Source organism: Ambystoma mexicanum, chromosome 10, assembly GCF_040938575.1.
Source record: "Ambystoma mexicanum isolate Mex_15411 chromosome 10, UKY_AmexF1_1, whole genome shotgun sequence".
Classification (NCBI taxonomy): Eukaryota; Metazoa; Chordata; class Amphibia; order Caudata; family Ambystomatidae; genus Ambystoma; species Ambystoma mexicanum.
Window position 1 is genome coordinate 963,474,012 of NC_090932.1, and position 21,929 is coordinate 963,495,940.

The 21,929-nt window shown below is 45.3% G+C and overlaps 1 protein-coding gene across 3 annotated transcripts in view; it reads right to left on the minus strand.

The window, feature by feature from the left end:
* The window catches only part of FNDC3B (fibronectin type III domain containing 3B), a 796,261-nt gene that overhangs the window by 296,243 nt on the left and 478,089 nt on the right, over nt 1-21,929 (minus strand). For all 3 annotated transcript variants that reach the window (XM_069618738.1, XM_069618739.1, XM_069618740.1), the window contains one exon: nt 20,276-20,560. In XM_069618738.1, the coding sequence (XP_069474839.1) occupies nt 20,276-20,560 (285 nt within the window). The remainder of the gene's footprint in view (nt 1-20,275; nt 20,561-21,929) is intronic.

Consider the following 21,929-nt stretch of genomic DNA (forward strand, 5'->3'; position numbering starts at 1 on the left):
GAAGAACTAAGTCTTAATGCCTGTGCATTGGGATGAAGGTCGCGGCAACCAAGGACTGGGTGTCACCACTATGATGTCAGGCCCAGAGGCCATATGTGGATCATGCCCAGGCACACGCACCATGCCCCAGGCATTAGGCAAGGGTTTGTCAAATGATCGTCCAAAGCGGTGCCACCCCTCTAAGGGACCTGGCTTTGACAAATGCCTTAATATGCACTGTAAAATTGGTCCTCCTTTCAGAGGGTTTCAGTCATTGTCGCTAAAGGTTCCCATTGCTTATACTAGGACATAGCCTTTGAAAGATCTCACTCCTTCAGAAGGTGTATAGAAACCTCTTATGCATCCTCGAATCTTCACGTGGATTGAGCTTTGTGCAACAGAGCAAAATGCAAGGTGCTCTGCTCATTGGACACTCATGGCTAGTCATCAAATTATTTCATTGCACTGCTTTACATTACATGGTTTCCTCTAAGTGGAAACTCCTTGCTGTGTGTGGACTTCACATGGTTGAGGGGGAAGGGGGACACCAGTTGATTTTAATCTAATGCAAGATAGGATGCATCCAACTAGCCTTTTAATGTGCTTCTTTGCCTGGAGATGTTAAAGGCCAGATAATGGGATTGTACAGGTGTATGGGGAACTATTCCTGTTTTTCTAAGTGTGGTCAAGTACGACAGTGCTACTTTAGATTTTACTCAACATATATTTAATATTAAAATTGACATTCTTTGAAGGTAGGAATATGAGAAGACATCTTTGAATCCTAGAAAGGGGCTGTGAAAAGATACAGACTGGATTGGAGAAGAGGTGATGTTTTTCCAAAGGCTTAGCTGGTATTAGGTAGTGCAAAACTGAGGTTTTTTAGAATGTACTCTATATCATGCTTCTGCATACTGTTCACTAAATTAAAAAATTGCTAAATTATTTTGAAAGGTTTTGGTGCAGCAAATAAATACACTTAAAATAAACTAGATAAGCCCTGAAGATCGTGAATTAATGTTTCACGATTATCTTTGTGTAGTCTGTGCATGCATTGGGTGATTATCTAATGTGTAATCACGGGTGATTACACATTAGACTCAAAAGCCTTGAATGATGTTTACCATGTCATTCAAACTTGGATGGCCCAACATGAGCTCTGTCTCAATGATGACAAGACAGAGCTCCTCATCCTAGGTACTCAGCAAAGACTAAACAAGCTGAACCCTATGTTCAGTTCCTTTAACATCGATGGAAATATAACAAAAGTCTCCAAAGACACAAAAACACTTGGAATCTACCTCGACTCCACCCTCTCCCTTCACAGACAAACCAATGCAGTTGCGGCCGCCGCCGCCTATACCTGCAAGTTGATCACAGCATGTCGCCCTTTCCTCTCCTCGCACAACTGCACTACCCTTGCTAGGACCCTGGTCATGTCTAAACTTGACTATTGCAATGCATTGTACCAGGGCACTAATCAGTGTAACCTAGACAAGCTCCAAATTATACAAAATAATGCCATCAGGGCAGCCCTCAATATCCCCAGATCTGCACACATTTCGGATACCAGGAAGAACCTTCATTGGTTGTCAGTCACCCAAAGGATCTCACTAAAATCGCTTGCCCTTACCTACAAATGCATGAACAATCTGGCCCCCACTTATCTCTCCTCACGATTCACGCTGTACACTCACTTAAATCTACCCTGAACCAGAGCCTACTGATACCTAGATACAAGCTCCAAACAGCTGGTGGTTCTAGCTTCCCAGTCCTGGCAGCCAAACTGTGGAATACCGTCCCCTTGACTATCAGAAACCTCCCCTCCCTCAACCTTTTCAAACATAGAGCCAAATGCTGGCTCGCCTCCTCCAATGCCTAAGCTTCATTCTAAAACGTGTTGCAAAAACCTATGTAAGGAAGTATTACTTGACATCCCATGTATCGTTGTACCACCTACCTATGTCTATTTCTATGCCATATTTATTGTTTGATATATCATCACTGTATGCAACTTATGTAACCATTGCCTTAAGGAATGCGCCCGGTAGCCTCCGGGCCTGGTCTGCGCTATACAAATAAAATAAATATAAATACAAATACAAATTGTCCTCCATAGGACCGCATCAAGTACTAACAGTGTCCAAGTCGTGTTTCAAAATCACGCACAATTTGTCTTTGCTTATCATGGATCCCTTTGTAACAATGGATCTGGTGGACATAATGCTAATCTCACTGAAGCCATGTTTCTTAAGCAATAAGCCACGAGCTGGGGGCATTACTGTGTTGGCCTGTAACTATGGGCCCTGGGGCATTACCTGATGCAGTAAAGCCCCCCTGGTGAGAGACTTACTGCTATTAGCACCCCAGCCTGTTAGACCGGGGTACTAATAGTGTCTTAATTTTATTTGCAATAACGGTAGTGTTTCACAACTGAAAAATAGAACAAAAATAATGATGGCCACTTTGGAACGGGCTGAAGGGACTGTACACAATCCATTTTCCCTTTCCATGGTGGCCATGCAAAAAGGGGAACAAAAAGAAAACAAGATGGCCACCAGGGAACGGGTAGAAGGGGCTACATGGGCCTCATTATGATGCTGTGGGTAGCCATGCCGCTATTGGCGGCATGGTTGCCGCCAAAATCGGGTCCGGGTTCCCAGAATGGGGTATTACCGGGCCATTCCGAGTTCAGAGGGCCCGATAATTCCTCCCTCCAGGAACCCGGGCCCGACCGTCCCCATTCCCATTTCAGCCCCAATAGGGCTGAATGGGAATGGGGGAGGGAGCTACCAACGGGCTGATTACGACCGGCCCGTTGTTAGCTCCCTCTTCCCCTCGCGGGACCCGCTCTGCACGTCTGGTAAAACCAGACGTGCAGAGCGGGTCCCGCGAGGGGACCTCGTAATGTGGCGGAATGGTATTAACGGGTCTGCATCCTTTTGCGGCACCCATTAACCCATTCTGCCACTCTTGTAATGAGGCCCCATGTATTTTTGTTCTATTTTTCAGTTGTGAAACACTACCGTTTTGCAAATAAAATAAAGACACTATTAGTACCCCGGTCTAACAGGCTGGGGTGCTAATAGCAGTAAGTCTCTCACCAGGGGGGCTTTACTGCATCAGGTAATGCCCTAGGGCTCATAGTTACAGGCCAACACAGTAATGCCCTCAGCCTGTGGCTTATTGCTTAAGAAACATGGCTTCAGTGAGATCAGCATTATGTCCACCAGATCCATTGCTAGAAAGGGATCCATGATAAGCAAAGACAAATTGTGCGCGATTTTGAAACACGACTTGGAAACTGTTAGTACTTGATGCGGTCCTATGGGGGACAATGCATGCACAGACCACACAAAGATAATCGTGAAACATTAATTCACGAAAAACAGTGCAAATTGGAACAGGTTAATATACACAATCCAGCTGTAGAAAATATTAATTTCCTATAGTAATGTGCACAGCACCACCTCAATTCAGGTAACGGCTTAGCACTACAACAAATAAATACGTTGAATCTGTGGGTAGCCACAGATACACATGGAATGTGCTTTTTAGCTTCATTCAAACCAATTGAAAATATGATAATACAAACATGGGTTCATACGATTTGTAACTTTGACAAACATTGACCATGATGACTACTGGTCTGCCCAAGTACATGCATGAACAGTGCTTTCTAAACTCCTTCTCAGTCCCACACTAGTACTAAAACAGCAGGGATCTCAATCATAAAGCTGACAATGGCACAACGTGAGGGGCACACCTCCTTCTCCTCTTTATGGTAGCATGGGGCAAGGGCATGCTATACACTTCAGATGGGGGTAAGCCAGCATGGAAGCATCCAAACAACAATAGCACACTGAATAATGAAATAAAAAAAAGTCCAACCAAGGTTCTAAAAAAATAAGACTTATTTAATTAAACTAAAAGGACAAACAAATTATTGAAAAAAAATGTAACTCACTCCTTTAAGGAAATGCACAGATAATGCAGACTTCTGGTGAAAAGGGCCCTCTGGGTAGTGAAGAACAGAGGCATGCAGGTAAATAGTCTTTGGAGAAAATTTGAAGTTCTAGAAATGGGGTCTTAAATGTCAGTGTTGCACATAGAACAAGGCCAGAGGCACAGAACACTGCAGAACTCTAATGTCTTCTTTCAGTAGCTCGACCTTTTCGACCCAGGCATCAAGTCTGGGTTGAGTGGGTCCGGCTGGTTTGATGGGATTAATCAACATAGTGCAATTGAACAAGCTGCAACAGTCTGAGCCTTGAAGAGGCTTGGGGTAAGCAATGGCAAGCAGATCCATATGGTTCAGAGGCTCAACAGTGCCAAAGTGCGGTGAGCTGGCTTTACTGGATTCAATAGAGCATTGCGTTTCTGCAGCAGTAATTGCTCTAGGAAGCTGGGAAACAGACAGATGATGTTGAGCCGGTGGGCTTGGAAGTGCTTGAAGCAGTTTGAAGCATAGAATGCCCAAAGCAGCTCAGGTAGATGCTTGCAGTGACTCAAAAGGCCTTGAAGGCGCTCAGACTGTCTCACAGGAGTTTGGAGATGCGGGAAGAGTCAGGACTAACTTCCTGTAGTCTTGGGGTGCTGGAAGATGCTATCTTGGGTTCTCGGACGGAATTGGAGTTCTCCTTCTGGGCATCCCAGCCAGGAAGCTTGCCATGGACACTTGCAGGGTTGCCACTTGAGCAGGCAGTGTCCTGGGTACCAGCATTGAAGCAGCAGTCGGGCTTTCCAAACTTCAAGTTTTCCACTGAAGCGGTTAGGGAAAAGGTATGCACCCTCCTGCGAAATCCTTATCTTCACCCCAATGGCTGTGGACTTTGGGCAGTCTTTACCCCAACAAGGTCCCAGTGAAATTTTGTAAGAAACCTCACGAAGATGGTACTATGAAGAGGATTCAAATAAGTGGGTGTTCTAACCCCTTATGTGTACAGTCATTTTGCCACAGTGGATTTTGCCAATGCAAGCCTCCTGTAAGGGGCCAACCATTGCTTTTGTAACAAGGGTTTTGGTTTCTGATGTCACCTCGCAGAATGCCTTGTCTGCAAGACGTTAGGAGGGGTCACAGGAAGGACATTTTTCCTCCGCATTTTCAAGATGACGTGACCTTTCTTCTTGGTATAAATTTGGTATAAATTCTCTACTCATCCTTAGTTTCACTATACTTTCCTCTTCTCCTGTCTGCCCGAGATCAAAAAGACTTATCCCCGTGGTTTGACTTCCCCATTCTGTTGCACAAATCCCCTCGAAGAGTACCCAGCAATCAACCTGCCAACCCCCACCGCCCCCAGGGTGTGGCCTGTCCTCCTGAGGTGTTAAACCTTCCCAGCAGAGAACAAAGGGGCATCGAGGGCTGGGAACAACATCTGTGTCAATGAATCCACCCGCCCCAGAAAGCAATACACAAAGTGCCCTGGCAGCTGGAGAAATTACAGGAAACTAGCTGATAAAACAATTACATCAGATCGGTTTTGGCAATTATACCTACATCTCCTCAGAGGCCACTATATCAAAATAGAAAAGTTTACATATTTATTTTTAAACAAAGTTCTGCCACTCAGCCATGGGTTGTATATTTTGGTGCCCACTGTTAAAGGCTGCCCATGGCTGTGGGAATGTATCGGATTCCATTGGCTGTTACAGATTTTGCTCAGTAGCAGCATGTTGACAAATGTCATTGCAGCCACTGGTGTGTCAGTAGACGAGGTCCAGCAAGAGGACACGTGGGTATTATATTATTTACCGTTAGAAAGAGGCCCGTTTAGCAGGACTCACTTTCTGTGAGAGAAATACAGCAGAACTCTAATAGCAAATTCAAAAAGCTCAAGTATGCACACCTTTTCAGAAGGCATTCTGTTAGGGAGCTTTCTCAAAGATTCACGCAATCACAGACCAATTGAAGTTTTGTGTTCCTGAAAATCTCCCCCACTTCCAGGCATTGGTGCTCAAGTTCGTATCGCCGTCTGTTCAGAAAGGATGCGTCAGATGGCGGCACGTGCTCTCTTCCAGCCAATACGACAGAGACACATTCCTGCACATGGCCTGTTCTAGGACAAGGCAGGATTAGGCGGCACACTCAGGCACCGCCAGCAGGCCTTTGCCAATTAGTCCAAAGACGCAATGCCTGCCGGCAGAAGAGTTCACTTTCTTTGCCAAGGGTGGCAAGAAACTTTGCACTGGCTGCAGTGTGGGAAGAGGGAAGATTCAGAACATATGCACAGTTAGGCTGTTATGTGTTCTCTGGCCTGGGCTCTGCAAGGTGGCATTGCAACATAAACCCCACACGACCAGAAGGCCACAAGGAGTTCACAATGCGTGGGTATACATTTAGAAATGCCAAAAGAGAATTACTGTTAGCAGCTTGCCAAGCGAGAAATCAGACATATGCCTTTCAAATTGTGCGTTGTTTGTTGCTATAATTATAGGGTTTCCAAGCATTTTAAAAAAGACGCGCTTGACCCACAGTTAGGACAGCGGGGATCAGATGGGGTCAGGGCCAGGTCTGTCTCTCCGCTCCAGCCTGAATGGGATCAAAATGAAGGAGGCTAGGAAGGCCAAACTTCCCTTTCTAAGCCCAGGAGACAAGTTAATTGGGGAGCGAGGCGCATTCCAAGGTTCAAGGCCAACATCCATCGGCGCCTGAAAGCCTGGCGATGCCCAGGCAGAATATGCCAAGACAGACTACTAGACTAGAAGAGCGGCACAGCTGACAAATCACAGCGAAGCGAAGTCTTGGTAGTGGCTAGAGAAATGTACAGAATATGAAGGGTGGGAACCGGCGGTGGTGTGAAAGTTCCTCCTTCAGAGCGCCTCCTTCAGTTTGGCATAGTAGCCATACCATCTGCTCGCCAGCTGCGCGCACTAATCCCCTCTAATAACCGCTGCTTGCCCTGCACCCTGAGAACCCAGCACTTGCAGTAACTTTAGCAAACTGGCTGCCCTGCCTGCACTGAATCCAAGATATTTGCCTCTCGTGAAAAGCCTTGTCAACAATGTCCTCGGACAGGTGTTCATTAGGGAGCACGAAACTTAACAAGTCCACTAAACGGGTCACCAAAGGACCTGTGCCCGGAGGCTGCAAGTCTTCAGATACAAATTAAGACAATCACTGGCAATGCCAACGGGTTGGGTTTGTGAAGGCACCGTAAAGGCACTGGAAAATGCCAGAGAATTATACACAAGCCAAAACTTTGACTTTGCCAATTCTTGTTTTCAACGGGACTTCAGTGAAGAACACACACATAGTGCTTATAAATCGGGGGGAGCGGGGCTGGGCGGGATGTAGGCAGACCTGGTTAAAAAAATGTATTACACTAGAAGCGCATTTACAACTCCAATTACGTTATGAAGTTTGAGAAGACTGCTTTGAGTAAACACTGGCAGGCACTTTGAGTGCAAAGTTTGATGGTAAGGCTTGTGTCTTTGAAGCCAGTCTATTCCTCAATTGTCTCTGTATTGTTTCTAAAAGATCTTCTTGGCTTAGCCCCGCCTTAGCTTTGTTCTCTAATAATAAAAATAATAATTTAGCATTTCTATAGCACTACGAACCCTCAGGCATCTGAGCGCTGCACCAAGGTGTGTGGTGCGAATTTATCGACCTCAGAAGGATGAAAGGCTGAGTTTGGCCCTGCTGGGATTCGAACCTCCAGCAGGCTCTGCACAGATGTTAAAGCGAGCGCTCTACTCGATGTGCTATCAGACCGGCTCCTCGTTTTATTCCCCTTCTCCCACTAATTAATCTTAGTCCTTCATTCTCTTAGTTGTTCCTCGACATCTGTGTTTTCTCGCTTTCGTTCGTTTTCTTTACTCTCACCTAAGCACCGGAATGCTATCCCACTTTCTTTTTAAATCCTATCTTTAAGGACAATTTTGTTTCTGCTGGTTCTGACATCTAACATTCATACATTTATTGTACCGTTTTAGTTCTTTTCTAAAGCGCTTAGGCGCAAGCGCTATATAAATACAATTTAAACGAAATTCAAGCAAAATTAGGTATTAAATATTTGTCTATTTTTATTGCACATAGAGTTGTGGATTCAAAAGCCATTTTTCAACGAGAGGATGTCCTCACCGTACATTTTCCCCCATAATTTAATTATGGATTTATTGGAACAAATGGGAATCGCAGAATATCATTCGGGTCAAACAAGGATCCAGGCACAGTGACCCTACCTACCAACTTCTCGTCCAAGTTTGATGCCCATGCGTCCAGCGGTTTTGGCGCTGCACTGCAGCCAAGGTTCCCATATGAATTTGAATGGGAAGGTTTACATTTTTATCATCCCCAGAACATTGCTCCTCTACCCCCTGAAAAAACTTCACAAACCTGCAACAAAGAAATCAGAAATTACAAGTTACTGACCATAGTGACGAACGTACTCCTAGTCTGTAGTCCGCTTTACTCCATACTGCATGGGGTGTCCGTCGCTGGGGACGGGAACAGAACCGTTTTCACCAAAAAAAGCCTTTGCCTTTTTAATTTAGCCGCACGAGTGGGCCTGGGAGCATGCGCTCCCTTGATTCTGTCCTCTGGTGCCACATCTCAGTCCCCTTTTTACGCATCAGCTAGATTAAACTGCCTAACTACATTCCTTTTTTAGGGGGATGGAGGGGACATATGGAGGAAAGGGGACTATGGACTAGGAGTATGTTAGTCACTACGGTGAGTAACTTGTAATTACTCCTACGTTCCATCCCCTTTTCTCCATACTGCATGGGCAATTACCACTGATTATAGCACCTAGGGAGGTGGGATGTTGAAACCCTTAAGTGAACAGTTTCCTCAGAAATGCTTGCCCGAATGCCGCATCTGAGCGTGCACTGCTGTCTAGACAATAATACTTTCAGAATACTGAGGGAGTAGCACACATAGCTGCCCTGCCGTAGGTCTGCCACGGCCCATGCATCTGGAACGCGACAGCCGTGGCCTTGGCCCTGACTGCATGAGTGTGAAGATTTCCTGGTAAATCTGTGTGTTAACCCTTGTAGGCCTCCTTAATGGCTGCGACCATCCATCTAGCTATTGAGGCCTTTGATGCCTGACCTCCAGGCTTCGAAAGTGATGAATAATGCATCTGACTTGTGGAAACCCTTCATCCTGTCCAGACAGAACTTCAGGGTTCTCCCGACATCCAGACAATGCAAGACCTTCTATGCCTCCGACTTTGGATTCGGAAATTTTTTTGCCAGAACTATTTCCTTGCAGAGATGAAACGAAGACACCACCTTTGGCTGAAACAAAGGGTGAGTGAAACGCACCACCTTGTCCCAATGGAACGCAGTGTTGGTGGGCGCTATGCGCTCAAATGGATTAAGCGACAGGGTGCCCAGCACCACATTGAGTTCCCAGACTGAGTGTGGACGCTTGACAGAGGGGGTACAACCACATCAGTCCGGTGAGATGGCTCTTGATGATTAAATTGGAAGTGGAGAATGACATGTTGTCCACATTTCTGTACGTTCCTATGGCTGCCAGGTAGGTACGGCATGTGTCGACTTGTACTCCAAAATCTTCAGCACAGAAAGAAAGCACCTGATTGAGTGTGCAAGCCAATGGGTCTACGCCCCTTTCCTTGGCCCAGCAGCAGTAGCTGGTCTCTGCTTGCTTTCTGTATGGTCCGAAGGTTGTCCCGAGACAGCGGCAGGTGTTGCAGGGTCACCTTTTCAGGAACTAGGCTGCTAGGGCTAATCTCTCCGAGGCAGGGTGTCGTCAGCCTTATCAGCGCTGAAAACTGTGGTCTAGCCGGCCACTGCGGTGCTATCAGAATCAACCGCAGCCCCAGAGCTTCCCTGATCTTGCAGACTACCTTGTGAATTAGGGGTGGTCGGTTTGGAATGCATAAGTCCACATCCCGACCCCCAGTGCTGGTGCAATGCAATCCTCTGCCCATGTCCATACAGGAAGCAAACTGATGGCATTGCCTGTTCTGTTCCGTGGCAACTAGGTCCATCTCTGGCTGGCCTCACATCCTAAAAATCTCCAGCAGGACCGATGTATCCAATTACCACTCGTAGTTGCCCACCCGCACCCTGCTGAGCCTGTCCGTTCCTTGATTGGACTCTCCAAACGGTGGATTGCAAACAGCCATTTATGAATTCATGAAGTAACTTATCTAACTGGCCCACATGGGCCAAAAACATGGCCCACTTTGACCCCAAAAAACAGTCCCATACTAGCATTTGGTGTTTTTGGTTCAGACATTGCCCTTTAGGCCAGTCCCTGCCTGGACACCACCCTTACGGACACAACAAGCCCAGTGCACATAAAGCACACCTAGAAAGCACACATTCACAGACGCCAGTTCCTCCTAGTTCTGCACGAATCAACAGATAAGCACAAATTCTACCCTATCCCTCTCCCCTCGCTAACCCACCCCACCCACTTTCTTACAGAGCCACATGAGCACCTGGAGACCGTGCAAATGGCAGCGGTGCGCAGTATAAAGCAACATAACATCAAAGGAAATGACATTTCTTACGTTAGACACCAAATTCTCGTCCAAGTTTGGTGTATATGTGTCCAACGGTTTTTGTGTTTCTCGAGAGAAAATATCCCACATGGCAGTCTCAAAGGGACATTTTTGTTTACCCACCTCCGCCCACCTTACCTGGGCTCCCTGGATGGAACTGTAATAAACGTTCCCAAAAATGTGTAATTGAGCGAAATGTTCCTAAAAATGCAGAGAAGCTTCGCATTCCACCCCATAATATATAGCAAAAAAAAAATCAGGGGCATAAAGGGGACTGCTGCATAGCATTGCGATTAACAAACCAAATTCAGAAGTGATGGCATAGCCATTTGATCCTCCTGCAAACATGTCTTCAACGTTAGTTATGGCCGCTGTCAAGTTTTCCACTTTATCTGTCCCCAGCCCATGATGTTATTCCAACTGTAAAGTGGGATAATGCGAGTAACACACGGACAGAAGAGCCGCTCTGTGGCGATGGGATGAAAAGATCACATTGGGCTCCTCTCAGGCAGTTCCACGCCGCCATCAATCATTCCTTGCGCACATTGCTGCCGCAACCCTACCATCCAGAGGTGCTAAATCACCGGCGCTGGAAATGGGGGCAGGATGAGCGGACAGCCTGGCGTTTCTTAAAAGCCGATGCAGCAACACCTCTGATGTCTTAAGTAGTCAACCAAAATGAGACACAGGCAAAAGAGCTCCAGAGAGCGGTAAATGCCTAGGAGTTACCTCCAAGTGCATCACCTGCGCACTCCACGAGACCCTTTCCCCGTGGCACGTCTCAACATTTGGAAAAAGACTCTTGATGTCAAGCACAGCCAAGACGTGTGATCTGAAGGTAAAGGATAGGAGCAGACCAAGCCGAAGCCTTCACTGCGGGGTTTCAAGGTGCACAGAGACTTCAACATTTAAACGGCATCCACACACCCACTGCATCAGATCAGTTTTCACACTAAACTATTTGAATTAAATGCTAGCTCTTTAGAAATGTTGACATCTAAATACCGGGGAGTGGGTGGTGCATGAAAGAACGGATGGAGGGCTGTGCAGGGATCAAGAGCAGCATGGGAAATTGGGGGGGAATGAAAAGGGGAGCAGAGAAATGGAACGAGTTAGTGGAGCAGTTTGAAGACAGACTTGGGTGGGGAGGATACCGGGGGATGGGTGGTGCATGAAAGAAAACAAGGAAGGCTGTGTGGGGAATCGGGGTGAGCAAGAGGGGATCGAAGACTTACGGGGGCAGAGAAATGGAACAGGATAGTGGAGCGGCTTGTAGACAGACGTGGGTCGGGGGAGGGGAATGGTGCATGAGAGAGCTCTTGGTGGAGAGACTACTGTGGCAGAGAGTGTTATGGAGGCATGGGGTAAGAGCAGCATTGACACTTCTGCGTGAGTGGGCAGGAATGGGGCAGGAGCAGACGCACATGGAAGGGGCATCGTGCAAAGAAGAGCTCAGAAAATGTTTAGCCACTAGGCCAGGAAGGAATACAGAGTAAAGTATAAACATTATTCACAGGAAAAGGAGCATAAGCAAACTCCTGGCGAGATGAGAACTTTTTTTTTTATTTTTTAAACAGTGGGAGCGCAGCACAGTTCGGCAGCAGAAAATAAACTCATCCGCGGGTGATAAGTACAGCGCTGGACAAGAATCTAGGAAACAAAAATGCCTGGGTATCGGGGACAGGTGGGAGTGTGGATCAAGAGTACTGGTGTCTCACCCTGTCACCCCATGCCGACAAAAACGTTGATGCCAGGTGAATTTAACAAAGATCTGTAGCACCACAAAAACACATTTATAATTTATTTTTTAAAACACAAATTTTAGATTGGTGCCTTATGATGAAATAGTCCCATCAGTCATGTAACGTGAAGTAATCAGGAGATCAAATGAAATATAACCAGACTCATACCCAATATCCCAAAAAGTAGGGACCTACGCAAAGTTACTTTGAACAAAAGGAACACACTTCAAAATGAAAATGTTCCTCTTGGACATGCTAGCAGTGGAGACCTTGCAAATAGCCCCTGAAGGGCTGACACCCCTCAATGCATAATCACTGAGCTTTGTAGGCAAGCTCAAAAGCAGATGTCAAAAGGGACAGGAGAAATTGAAAACCATGCAAAACAAGTAAAGACGCATCCATCGAGACTAGAACAACACACTGGCAAAAATAGCAGTTGCAGAGGTGGATCTGCAACCCAAACACAAGATATGAGAAGCTGCTTCAGCATATCCTATGGTCCGAGGTAAGCACGCGCCTATCAGGAGGCGCAGCAGTTTCAGTTCAACAGATCCAAGACATCAAAGGCGTCCCAAGGTTGGCAGGTGGCATCCAAAGCCCTTCCTGGCAATGATGGGTAGTGTCTTGGGGAAACTGTGTAAGGTTATTCTTAAGACTCGTGAAGAATGTTATTACCTGGAACCGGCTAGGGTGCGATGCATGATGGTGGAGTGCAAGGTTTGCTGGAAGGGCCAATTGTAGGAAGGTAGGGTGGCTGGAGGAGGGGCAGTTGGAAGGACAGCGGACGGAAGGATAGATGGGCGAATGGGGGACCCATCTCACCAAGTTATTTTGAACAACACTTTTCTACAACTTTTTCCTCCGAAATCCTTTCTACGTCCACTCACAAGGAATTTCTTCTTTCGAGGGTTGGTAACAAACTTTAGGCTTAAGAAATAGAGTAAGGCAGCAGCTCAGTAAGTGACAGTAAGGTTCCTACAAAACAGACCCAACGATCAACTAGGACGTGCATCACCTTCCACTAGTCCCGCATCATTTATCGCTATTACAGGGGAATGCAAGATTTGGAGCCTAGAAAAAGTAACTATATCTAGGCCTGAGCTAGTGCAGGAATAGTCTTTGTCTTCAATACATGGAAAAGTAGACCATAAGATGCGCATTTGGGCTAGATTTAAAAATATTCCAATTTGTTTTCAAACATTTCTGTATCATGCCTATTCCATATTTCTTATTTTGGTTTTTGCGTTGTTTTTAGATAATTCGACATAATACATATACCATATTGTTCGGCTTTGTTTTTCACTAGTCTTCACTGTTCAAAGTAATTCCATATCACAGATAGTCCATGCTTCCGATGTCTCTATTTCGACAAAACGTGTTTTACTGTTTTGGACCGCTTCTTCAAAAAATAACAGTGGAGTCTTCAGTGGACCACTGAGGTTCCGATGTGGTCCTGCTATATGTCAGCAAATGCCAGAAAGTAGGTAGATGTTAGGAAATGAAAGGGGTGGCAAATTTAAGCCCTTCCAAACTGTGTGGAAATCAAGTCAGCAGAGTTGTATCATGCCTTGAACCGCTTACAAATCTGTTCTTACACCCTAACGAAGCCAGACCCTTGACTCATTCACCCTCATCTTCAGGTGCCATAGTGAAAAACACAAAGCATTTTTAAAACATTAAGAGTAGTAGAAAGATTAGGGTCCCAGTACTATCTTCTGGTGTCAACCCCCATTTTTGCATCAAACAGGTGTGCTGTTTCATTGAAAAATGGACTCTGGAATTTCCGTGCATTTTCCCAGTATGGAGAAATGAAACAGTAAACGATTTTCATTTCGGATTACTGGCAACCCTGTTTATCGGCAGAGTCCCTGAGGATTTAAGGCACTGAATCCCATTAATCCTGCATTGGGGAGAAGCAAAAGTACAGATCTTAATGCAAGAAGGGTCATTGTGCTTCTTAGAGGGAAAAACTTTCAAGAGAACTCTATGGACCTCAGCATAATTAGGTTTCGGGGTTGAAAGCCAGAGCTCGAAATGTTCGAAGAATATATTTCCGAAATAACCTTTGGTCTTTTCTCCCCAGAACATTTCCTACTTGGCCCCAACCCCACCCACACTCATACCCACACCCCCACCACCCTACTTACCTTGCTGCTGACTCGCTGTGTCCCTGCAACACCTGTTCCCTTTCATTTCAACATAGTGAGTAAGGGTGTAGTGGACACCTCCGCAGTCCCCAGTACCGAATGCGTGATTTGGTAGAACTCTTCAGCCATTTGGAATTTTCGAATGGCCGAAATTCGGCCAAATCACGCATTCAGGCTGTTGAACTCGGACATTTTGGACGATTCCCATAGTTAATCCAGTCCACCCAAGTATAAGATTCAAAAATGAAATTATGAGATATGTAATAATACAAAAGATCTAAAACACAATTTGATATTGTAGATGTTGGCTCTCTTGAATAAGTAGGTGTTAAATCTTTAGAAGAGTTTGTTTTATCATCAATATAGGACAACCGTTTAAAGAAGTGGGGTGTGTTCCCTTCACACACCCTGGTCTAGATTCTACTGTCGGTGTTGTGAGCATTCTCTTTTAGCTCTACGTGGGGCATCTAGGAAGGCTACCGCTGGGAGTGGAAATAATGAGCTAGACAGGGTCATCGTCGTCACATCAGACACAGACGGTAGCTTCCAAGCCCCACTTTGCTGGCAATGAGGAAGGGCCTGAACAAAGGGAGTCAGCTGTGATCCCTTGTAGGCAGTGGCCTTTGTCCTTGAACTGGAAGAGAGCCACTCCCAAGTGTGACCCATCCCCTCCTCCCATCTCTGACATCACTCTAGCTAGCTTTGTTCTATGGATTTTTGTTGTAGTCTTCCACAGTCTGATAAATCCAAGTAGGATGACGTTCTAAGAATGTTGCCCACCCCACACAATATAAAATGGGCAAGAATACATGTAAAACAACAACATGTTCCCCAAGAGTATCAATCAATCATCAAGGCTCGATTTATTTTATAACAAAAGATTGATTAGACAAACATTGGTACTAAATATATTTGTTTATTTGTTAAAAATAAATGAAGCCCTGTATGCTTGGTTGGATATCTTGGAACATTTCTGTTTTAGATTTACAACTGGTTCTCAAAGTTGCAATTATTAAATTGAAATGGGGGTTCGGGTGGGAGGGGGGGAGTGCAGGGCAACCCTTTCTATTTTCTTTGCTGTAATACATGCAAACCTTCACTAGAGTCTGAGTGTCCTCGTGTGTGCATACAGTGATATGCTAGCATTTTTAAACGCATAAGAAAATTGACGATGACCTATTATACTGAAATGTGTATATTTTTCACATTGTGTGCGGCAGCCACCCACACCCACACGCCTCGGGATTGCGTTACCTCCTTTAGCATTGCTGCTTTGCCAAACAAAGCAGACCAGCAGAGCCAGAAAGGTTGCACCCTAAATGTACCAAGCGAAAGCATAGCTATGAATAAACATGAATTCACCTTAAACTCGTTACAGATACACTACAAAATGCTTTTCTGCCTGAGCCTATTGCGCGTCACCCGAGATAATGAAAGGCAATAGATGCTTAAAATTCAAATGTTAAAAATAAATGTAATCAGATAGCAGAAGCCTGTTTTAAATTTCTAATTTAGACAGCACTCATTAAGTTTTATCTGTTGCAGTCAGCTGGCAGGTTAACATTTTCCCAAAATTAACTGAAAAAGGGGTCCTTTGTCTGCAGCACCCACTGACATTCCAAACAATATGCACATTATTCGCCGTCAATGGGAGACAATGGCAGGTACTGTAGGTACAGCACAGGTGTGTAGCGGGGCTGGCATAAGGCTCTCTGTGTCTGTGAAATTAGCCTCCCAAGTCAGGACGCTATATAAAAATCAGAGAAACCAGAAATGTCTCAACTATTCGCCTGGAAAAGGAAAATACACTACCTACGACAAAGTGAAGTCGGACAAAATGAGTAGAAGTCTCATCTTTTCCAGTCAAGAGAGGGCAGAGTTCCTCAATGGAATGAACAACTCCCATGCTATCCCCATGCACTACCTGCACAGTACACTCAGTACAGTACACTCAAAGCACCAAGCAATAATGAATAGTAGGTGTCCACCTACCAGTACTGTGATGGTTCTTAAGTGATTGAATACTCATCGCCTAACTGGTAATGTGGCGAGGACGCGTGCATCCAATGGGAGGACCACCGAGTATGTGTTTTACCCCCATCTCTCGGACCGCAAACTCACTGAATGCATGCTCAAGCGGTTGCCTACAGTGGTGAGGAGCACTCAGATACCAGGTGAGTGTGGACACTAACTCATGGATCTAAATTAATATTGGTTAGGCAGGAGCTAAAAGCCGCTCCTGGTTATCCAGCATTGACCAACGACCAGGAGCAACCACTTTGGAAAGAGGAGCTAGTAAATAGCGTTCCAAATTCTAACTTCCACAAAAGATGCACATATAGCCTTCGTCCATTATTTGGGACGCCTTATGCTTCAAATGTCGAATTGATGTGCCCTAATGTTTATTTATAGATGGTCCTACACGCACAGAATTACATTTGCATTCGTGCGTTTGTTCGGCATCAATTGGCCTGGGGAAGTCAAAGGTAGCTCCTGGTGGCTTTTGATATCAAGCTAACTAGGATCTTCTGGGCTACAAGCAAGAGCTAAATAGCTCACAGCTCTCCTCAATTTCGAACCCTGCTAATTACTGGTTTCCTGTTGCACACGCACGTGACGTTGCAGCCACTTTCAAGCAGTTTTCTGTATGCTGTTATAAAACACCAACAAGGAAATTGGGCAAGGGAACAGATGATGGTTTTTGAGGGAGAGAAGGAAGGGCATTTTGTTGGAGTGGATGGGTGAGGACATACTGGAGAGGTAGACTTTTTGAGACACAGTATAGGGCAGGTTTCAAGGGGGTGGGAGGTTTGAGGCTTAGTTTCAGGAGGGTGCATGATATTTTGAACAGGATTCTGAAAGCCAATGGCAATCACAAATATTTTAGGTTAGATATGGCTTGGTGCAGTTTCATTGAAGTTAAGACATTGCATGGAATGCAAAGGACATTTTGCCTATGTGGCTATATATGTGTTGGTATCCCTGAGCGGGTACTGTGACTATGGGGAATAAAGTTTGTGAAGCCAAGCTCTATCCACTACTCAACGCCAGTCCTGGAAACTTAGCCTCTTTGCTTCCTCCTACTCAATCCCTGAGCGCCCTCTGACTACAGATTTCTAAACACTGCGGCTTGCTACTTCCACCTATTGGCGGGCCACGGAGGAGTCATGCACCCTGGAAGCAAGAGTAGGCGCAGAGAACAAAGGTTTCTGACCATACCCCCCTCCCCCCATTTCCTGACAAACACTAGTGTAGATGTGATGGGCAAAAGACCTGTGCAAAAAAGTATGCAGCCCGAGAGTGCAGTTTGATGGTTCCCTTGCATCTCAAGTAAGGACAGCACCACATGCCCATGTGCACTGAAGAGGGATGGAACAGATCATATTTAATCATAACTACTGACATTTTATTTGGTAGCCTTCCCATGCCATAATTGTTTGTACAGCATGTGCACCACAGCGCTCACAATTGCCAGGAGCTGGGAGCTATTTAGCTCCTGGTTATAGTCAAGGGGAGTCTGGTTAGCTTGAAACAAACAGCTACCAGGAGTTACTTTCGAATGCAAGTGCAAACCGAGCTATGTGATATTAACTGTGTATGTTTGGGAATGTACATAATGGACAATAAAGAACACACCCAATGGACATTTAGAGCATATTCCATAATATGAAACAGACACAAAGTTAGAGTTTGCATTTTGTGCAGTTAGACTCGCTGCACAATCTGTACTAGCTCCTGCTTCCCCAGAGGTAGCTCCTGCCTAACAGGTGATGCCTGATACCTAGGAGCTGCTTTTTGCTCCTGGTCAACAAATCTCAATGTCTACCCCTGCAAAAAGGGGAAACACTGCGCGGAAATCAAGATTCTTCATGCCACAAAAGAGGCAGTCCAGCCCAAACTGTTAGGCCACATCCCCAAGCAATACCAGACATGCTAATGGCACCACTGAATGTCATCAGTCAGATGTGAGCACATCAACCCAATAACTGGGCATACCCGTGCAATTTAGGGCGACGTTGCAACACTGAAGAATAATGGATGGAAAAGCTTTGCATTAACCACAGCCACTGACAAATGGTCTGGGTGGTCTTTCATTGTGGGGGCCTGATTCACAGAGCATTTTCCTATGGGATTGCGCCATTATAAAACACTTCCGTGAATCAGGCCCTTTGTACTTGTAAGTCGAAGCCCAAAAATGTCAAGACTTCTCTGAAAATAATCCTCGCGAAAATAAAGGAAAAAGGTTCCCAGGTAGCCTCCCAGCCCGTCATATACTGTAACAGTCACTCCCCTCACCCTGCTTTGCCAAGCGCACAGTCTAATCTTTAAGGTGGGAGAAGCAAGAGTGGGTGGAAGAGAGTGACATTGAAAAGTGAGAAAGGAAAGAGAGGAAGTGAGAACACATGCACACAGGAGCTGCCTACAGGTGCCTGGTGGAGAGCAAGTGCAGTGAGTTTGTAGTTTGGGGCATTAGCTAGGAGACTAAGGGATCAGGGAACAAAGCACCAGCTACTGATAAATCACCCTTCTTTATTTCAGGGGGCATCCCTCTATTCTATGCAATTATTCTTGTATTTCACAACATTGTTCACTTTGCTCTTCCAAAAGCTTCCTTCGCCCCTGCTCCTCCTGGATCTCTCATCGTTCCAGGCAGGCCACAGGGTATGCATCCGAGGGCCGTGCCAGTTGGGATTCAGTGAGCAGTGTGCGCATAAGACGCAATTTCCCTTACTCCTCTTCCACAAGTTCCGATATGATCCTGCTCCCTCAGATATCCCTAACTTCGTTTCCCTTACAGCGCCTTAAAGCATCATTAGGGTGGCATGAAATGTATAACATTAACCAACATGACCGCAATACACTTGGAATAGGGAGGAATGAAGAATGCTGGTCCGTGGATAGCAAATGATGGAGAATATGAATAAGTTGCAGCCCTGGAAAATGTGGACCCTAAGGTGAAACAACAAAAACATTTGGTTACATGACTTTATATCAAAGTCATTTATAACGAATGCCCATATATTGAATCTTTTATTTGAAAACATTTATAGTGAATGCTCTTAATTTCATTTGGGGGGCGGCACCCAAATCCTGTTTCCCACCCCTGAAAATCCATCCCGACCTTTTCCCAAAAATATTTCACCCTTTACCCCACTCTAAATACATTCACTATAAAGGTTTTCCAAGATAAAAGATTCGATATGTGGGCATTCAATATAAAGGATTCGCTATAAATACTGTATACCAAACGTTCTGCACTGTAGACATTTGAGTGCAGCTGCAGAGCCTGGGTCTGTACTGCGCCTGCTGTTGTATATGTTATTGTCGTTTCCAACTCTGCCTCAGCCTAGGATTGTGGAGGGTTGCAACATTCAAAACCACAATAGCAGTCTTCTTTTCTCCCTCACTCCTTGAACAGTGTTCTGTTGCTCCCTAGCTCAGTGTGGCTTCATGGATGGATGTGTCTACGCATGGGATTCAACGGAGCAAACCTAGCTCAGAAGGCATTCGTGTCTTGCAGAACAAAGAAGAGGTCCACCAAGCCCATTAATCGTGTCCACAAACCTTTGTGAGCTCCAATTTCCAAAAGTACCCGTTTATAATAAATATGCATTCATTGTATTTATCTAATATATAAACCAGGTCTGGAATGGAACAACTAGCAGCAGCTGGTTATGAGGTAGCAATCAATGCCTCAGGGTTGCTTATGCGTTTTACAAATTAAATAAATAAAAGAATAATGTGAAAATGTTGTTTTTTCCATTCAGACATATCACAAAAACAGAACACGGTGTGCGCGTAAACACCCGCGCTGATGCCCCTTACTCATACTCCCTTCCTCAAAAATGCCAAAGTGCATCTGACATAGAGCTGATCTACAAATACATGAAATAACAGCATTCACACCAGGCACGGGGAAGTTTACCTTGCTGGTCTTGCTCGCCAGACTTCGGACTGCTCCGCAATCTGCGTTCGGTCTTCTTAAGTCCCACTCCACCACTTAATCCACTGCTTCCACCATTGTGGCTCTTCACATAGCCATTGTACACACTCGTGCAGGTGCTCACATGATTTTTGTATATGGAAGAGGGGGGGCAGTTCAGGCGGTTCTGTCGGTCAAGCTGTCGTTCTTTGCTTTTTTTGTGCTGTGGTTTACAGTAGGGGTCCTCTCTGGTGATATAGCTGGACATCCCATAAAGTGGTATTATTTCTGAAAAGAAAGAATTAAAAAGTTTAACAGTTTGAAAATATGGTGCGCTTTACAAGGGAAAATCTGAGCCATAAGCAGGACAGAATGAGTTGGTTTAACCTGCAGCACAGGCTGAATGCAAGGAATAATGGAGTAAGCCCTAAAACCCTATCTCTGACACATGCTAATAATACAGCTAAGACTAGCCCCATACATTCTACATAAGGACCCCACTCTATAAAGAATATCTCCCCAATCCCTGATCACACCACTCAACCCTACTTCTCTCCTTTGGAGTCCACCATCGGGTGCTCCCTCCTTCCCATGCCCATTAGGTCTCTGCTGATCCTGTACCCTATCTGTAACCCCCTGCATGTGTGCCCTATGTACAGCACTATGTCGCTTACCAGCTACTTAGCTTCTTTTTAAATCCAATAGATGCACATATGCTTATACACAGAAGTACAACTGGTGTCGAGTGTAGATCTCGGTGCAATGGGTTTAACAATCAGTTTTAGTTTGGGCTTGTAGGTGGTGCTTGGGCCAACTATAAGCTGAAACTATTGCATTAGAGTACAGAGAGGGAGAACTGGCGTATGAGCAGGGACACAAAGCATGTAGGTGTTTGGTTATTTGCCCACCCATTCACTGCACATGGCCATGTTAATCCCTATGGCCGTTCCCACCCAGTTCCTGCCCCACTCGCCCGAAGCACCTCCTCATGGGACCTCTTTGAGCTCACTTTAATCAAGCCTTACCATCCAACGTTGCATTTGAAGTGCCAGCCAGTGTTTTCTCTACGCATTCCTCTGAGAGTTAATGACTTCATTGGAGTTGTAAAACCGCTACTGGTGTGGTAAAAATGTCTTAACCACGTTGCCTACAGTCACTTCATGTATAAGGAATAAGCCTGTCCTTCAACGAAGTCCTGTTAAAAACAAGCATTGGCAAAGGCAACAGTTTTGGCTTGTGTATAAGTATTAGTTATTTGCCAGTCACTGCTCCTATATGTACAGGTACTCGCACCATGTTGCACCTGCTACAATTAATGCCCAGTTAATACCACTACGGCAGGGCCTGGCAAGTGTCTTTCCATTCCTACACAAAAGCCCAAACGTATGGCATTGCCAATGCTTGTTCCTCTTGTATGGAGACAGATCTTAAATGTTTGTGCTATGCCTAATCGAAGGCCTCATTAACCTATATTTGTCCGTTATTCCAGATTACATTATTGTTACTGAATTGATACTGTCCAAATTGAATCCTGATTACATCTCCCTGAAGAAGGCTCCCAAAATATATTTTTAAATACCTAAGAAGCGTGAAGGAGCACACTACATGTCTACACATGCCCCTAGACTATGCAGTATATCAAACATTTTCTGACAAA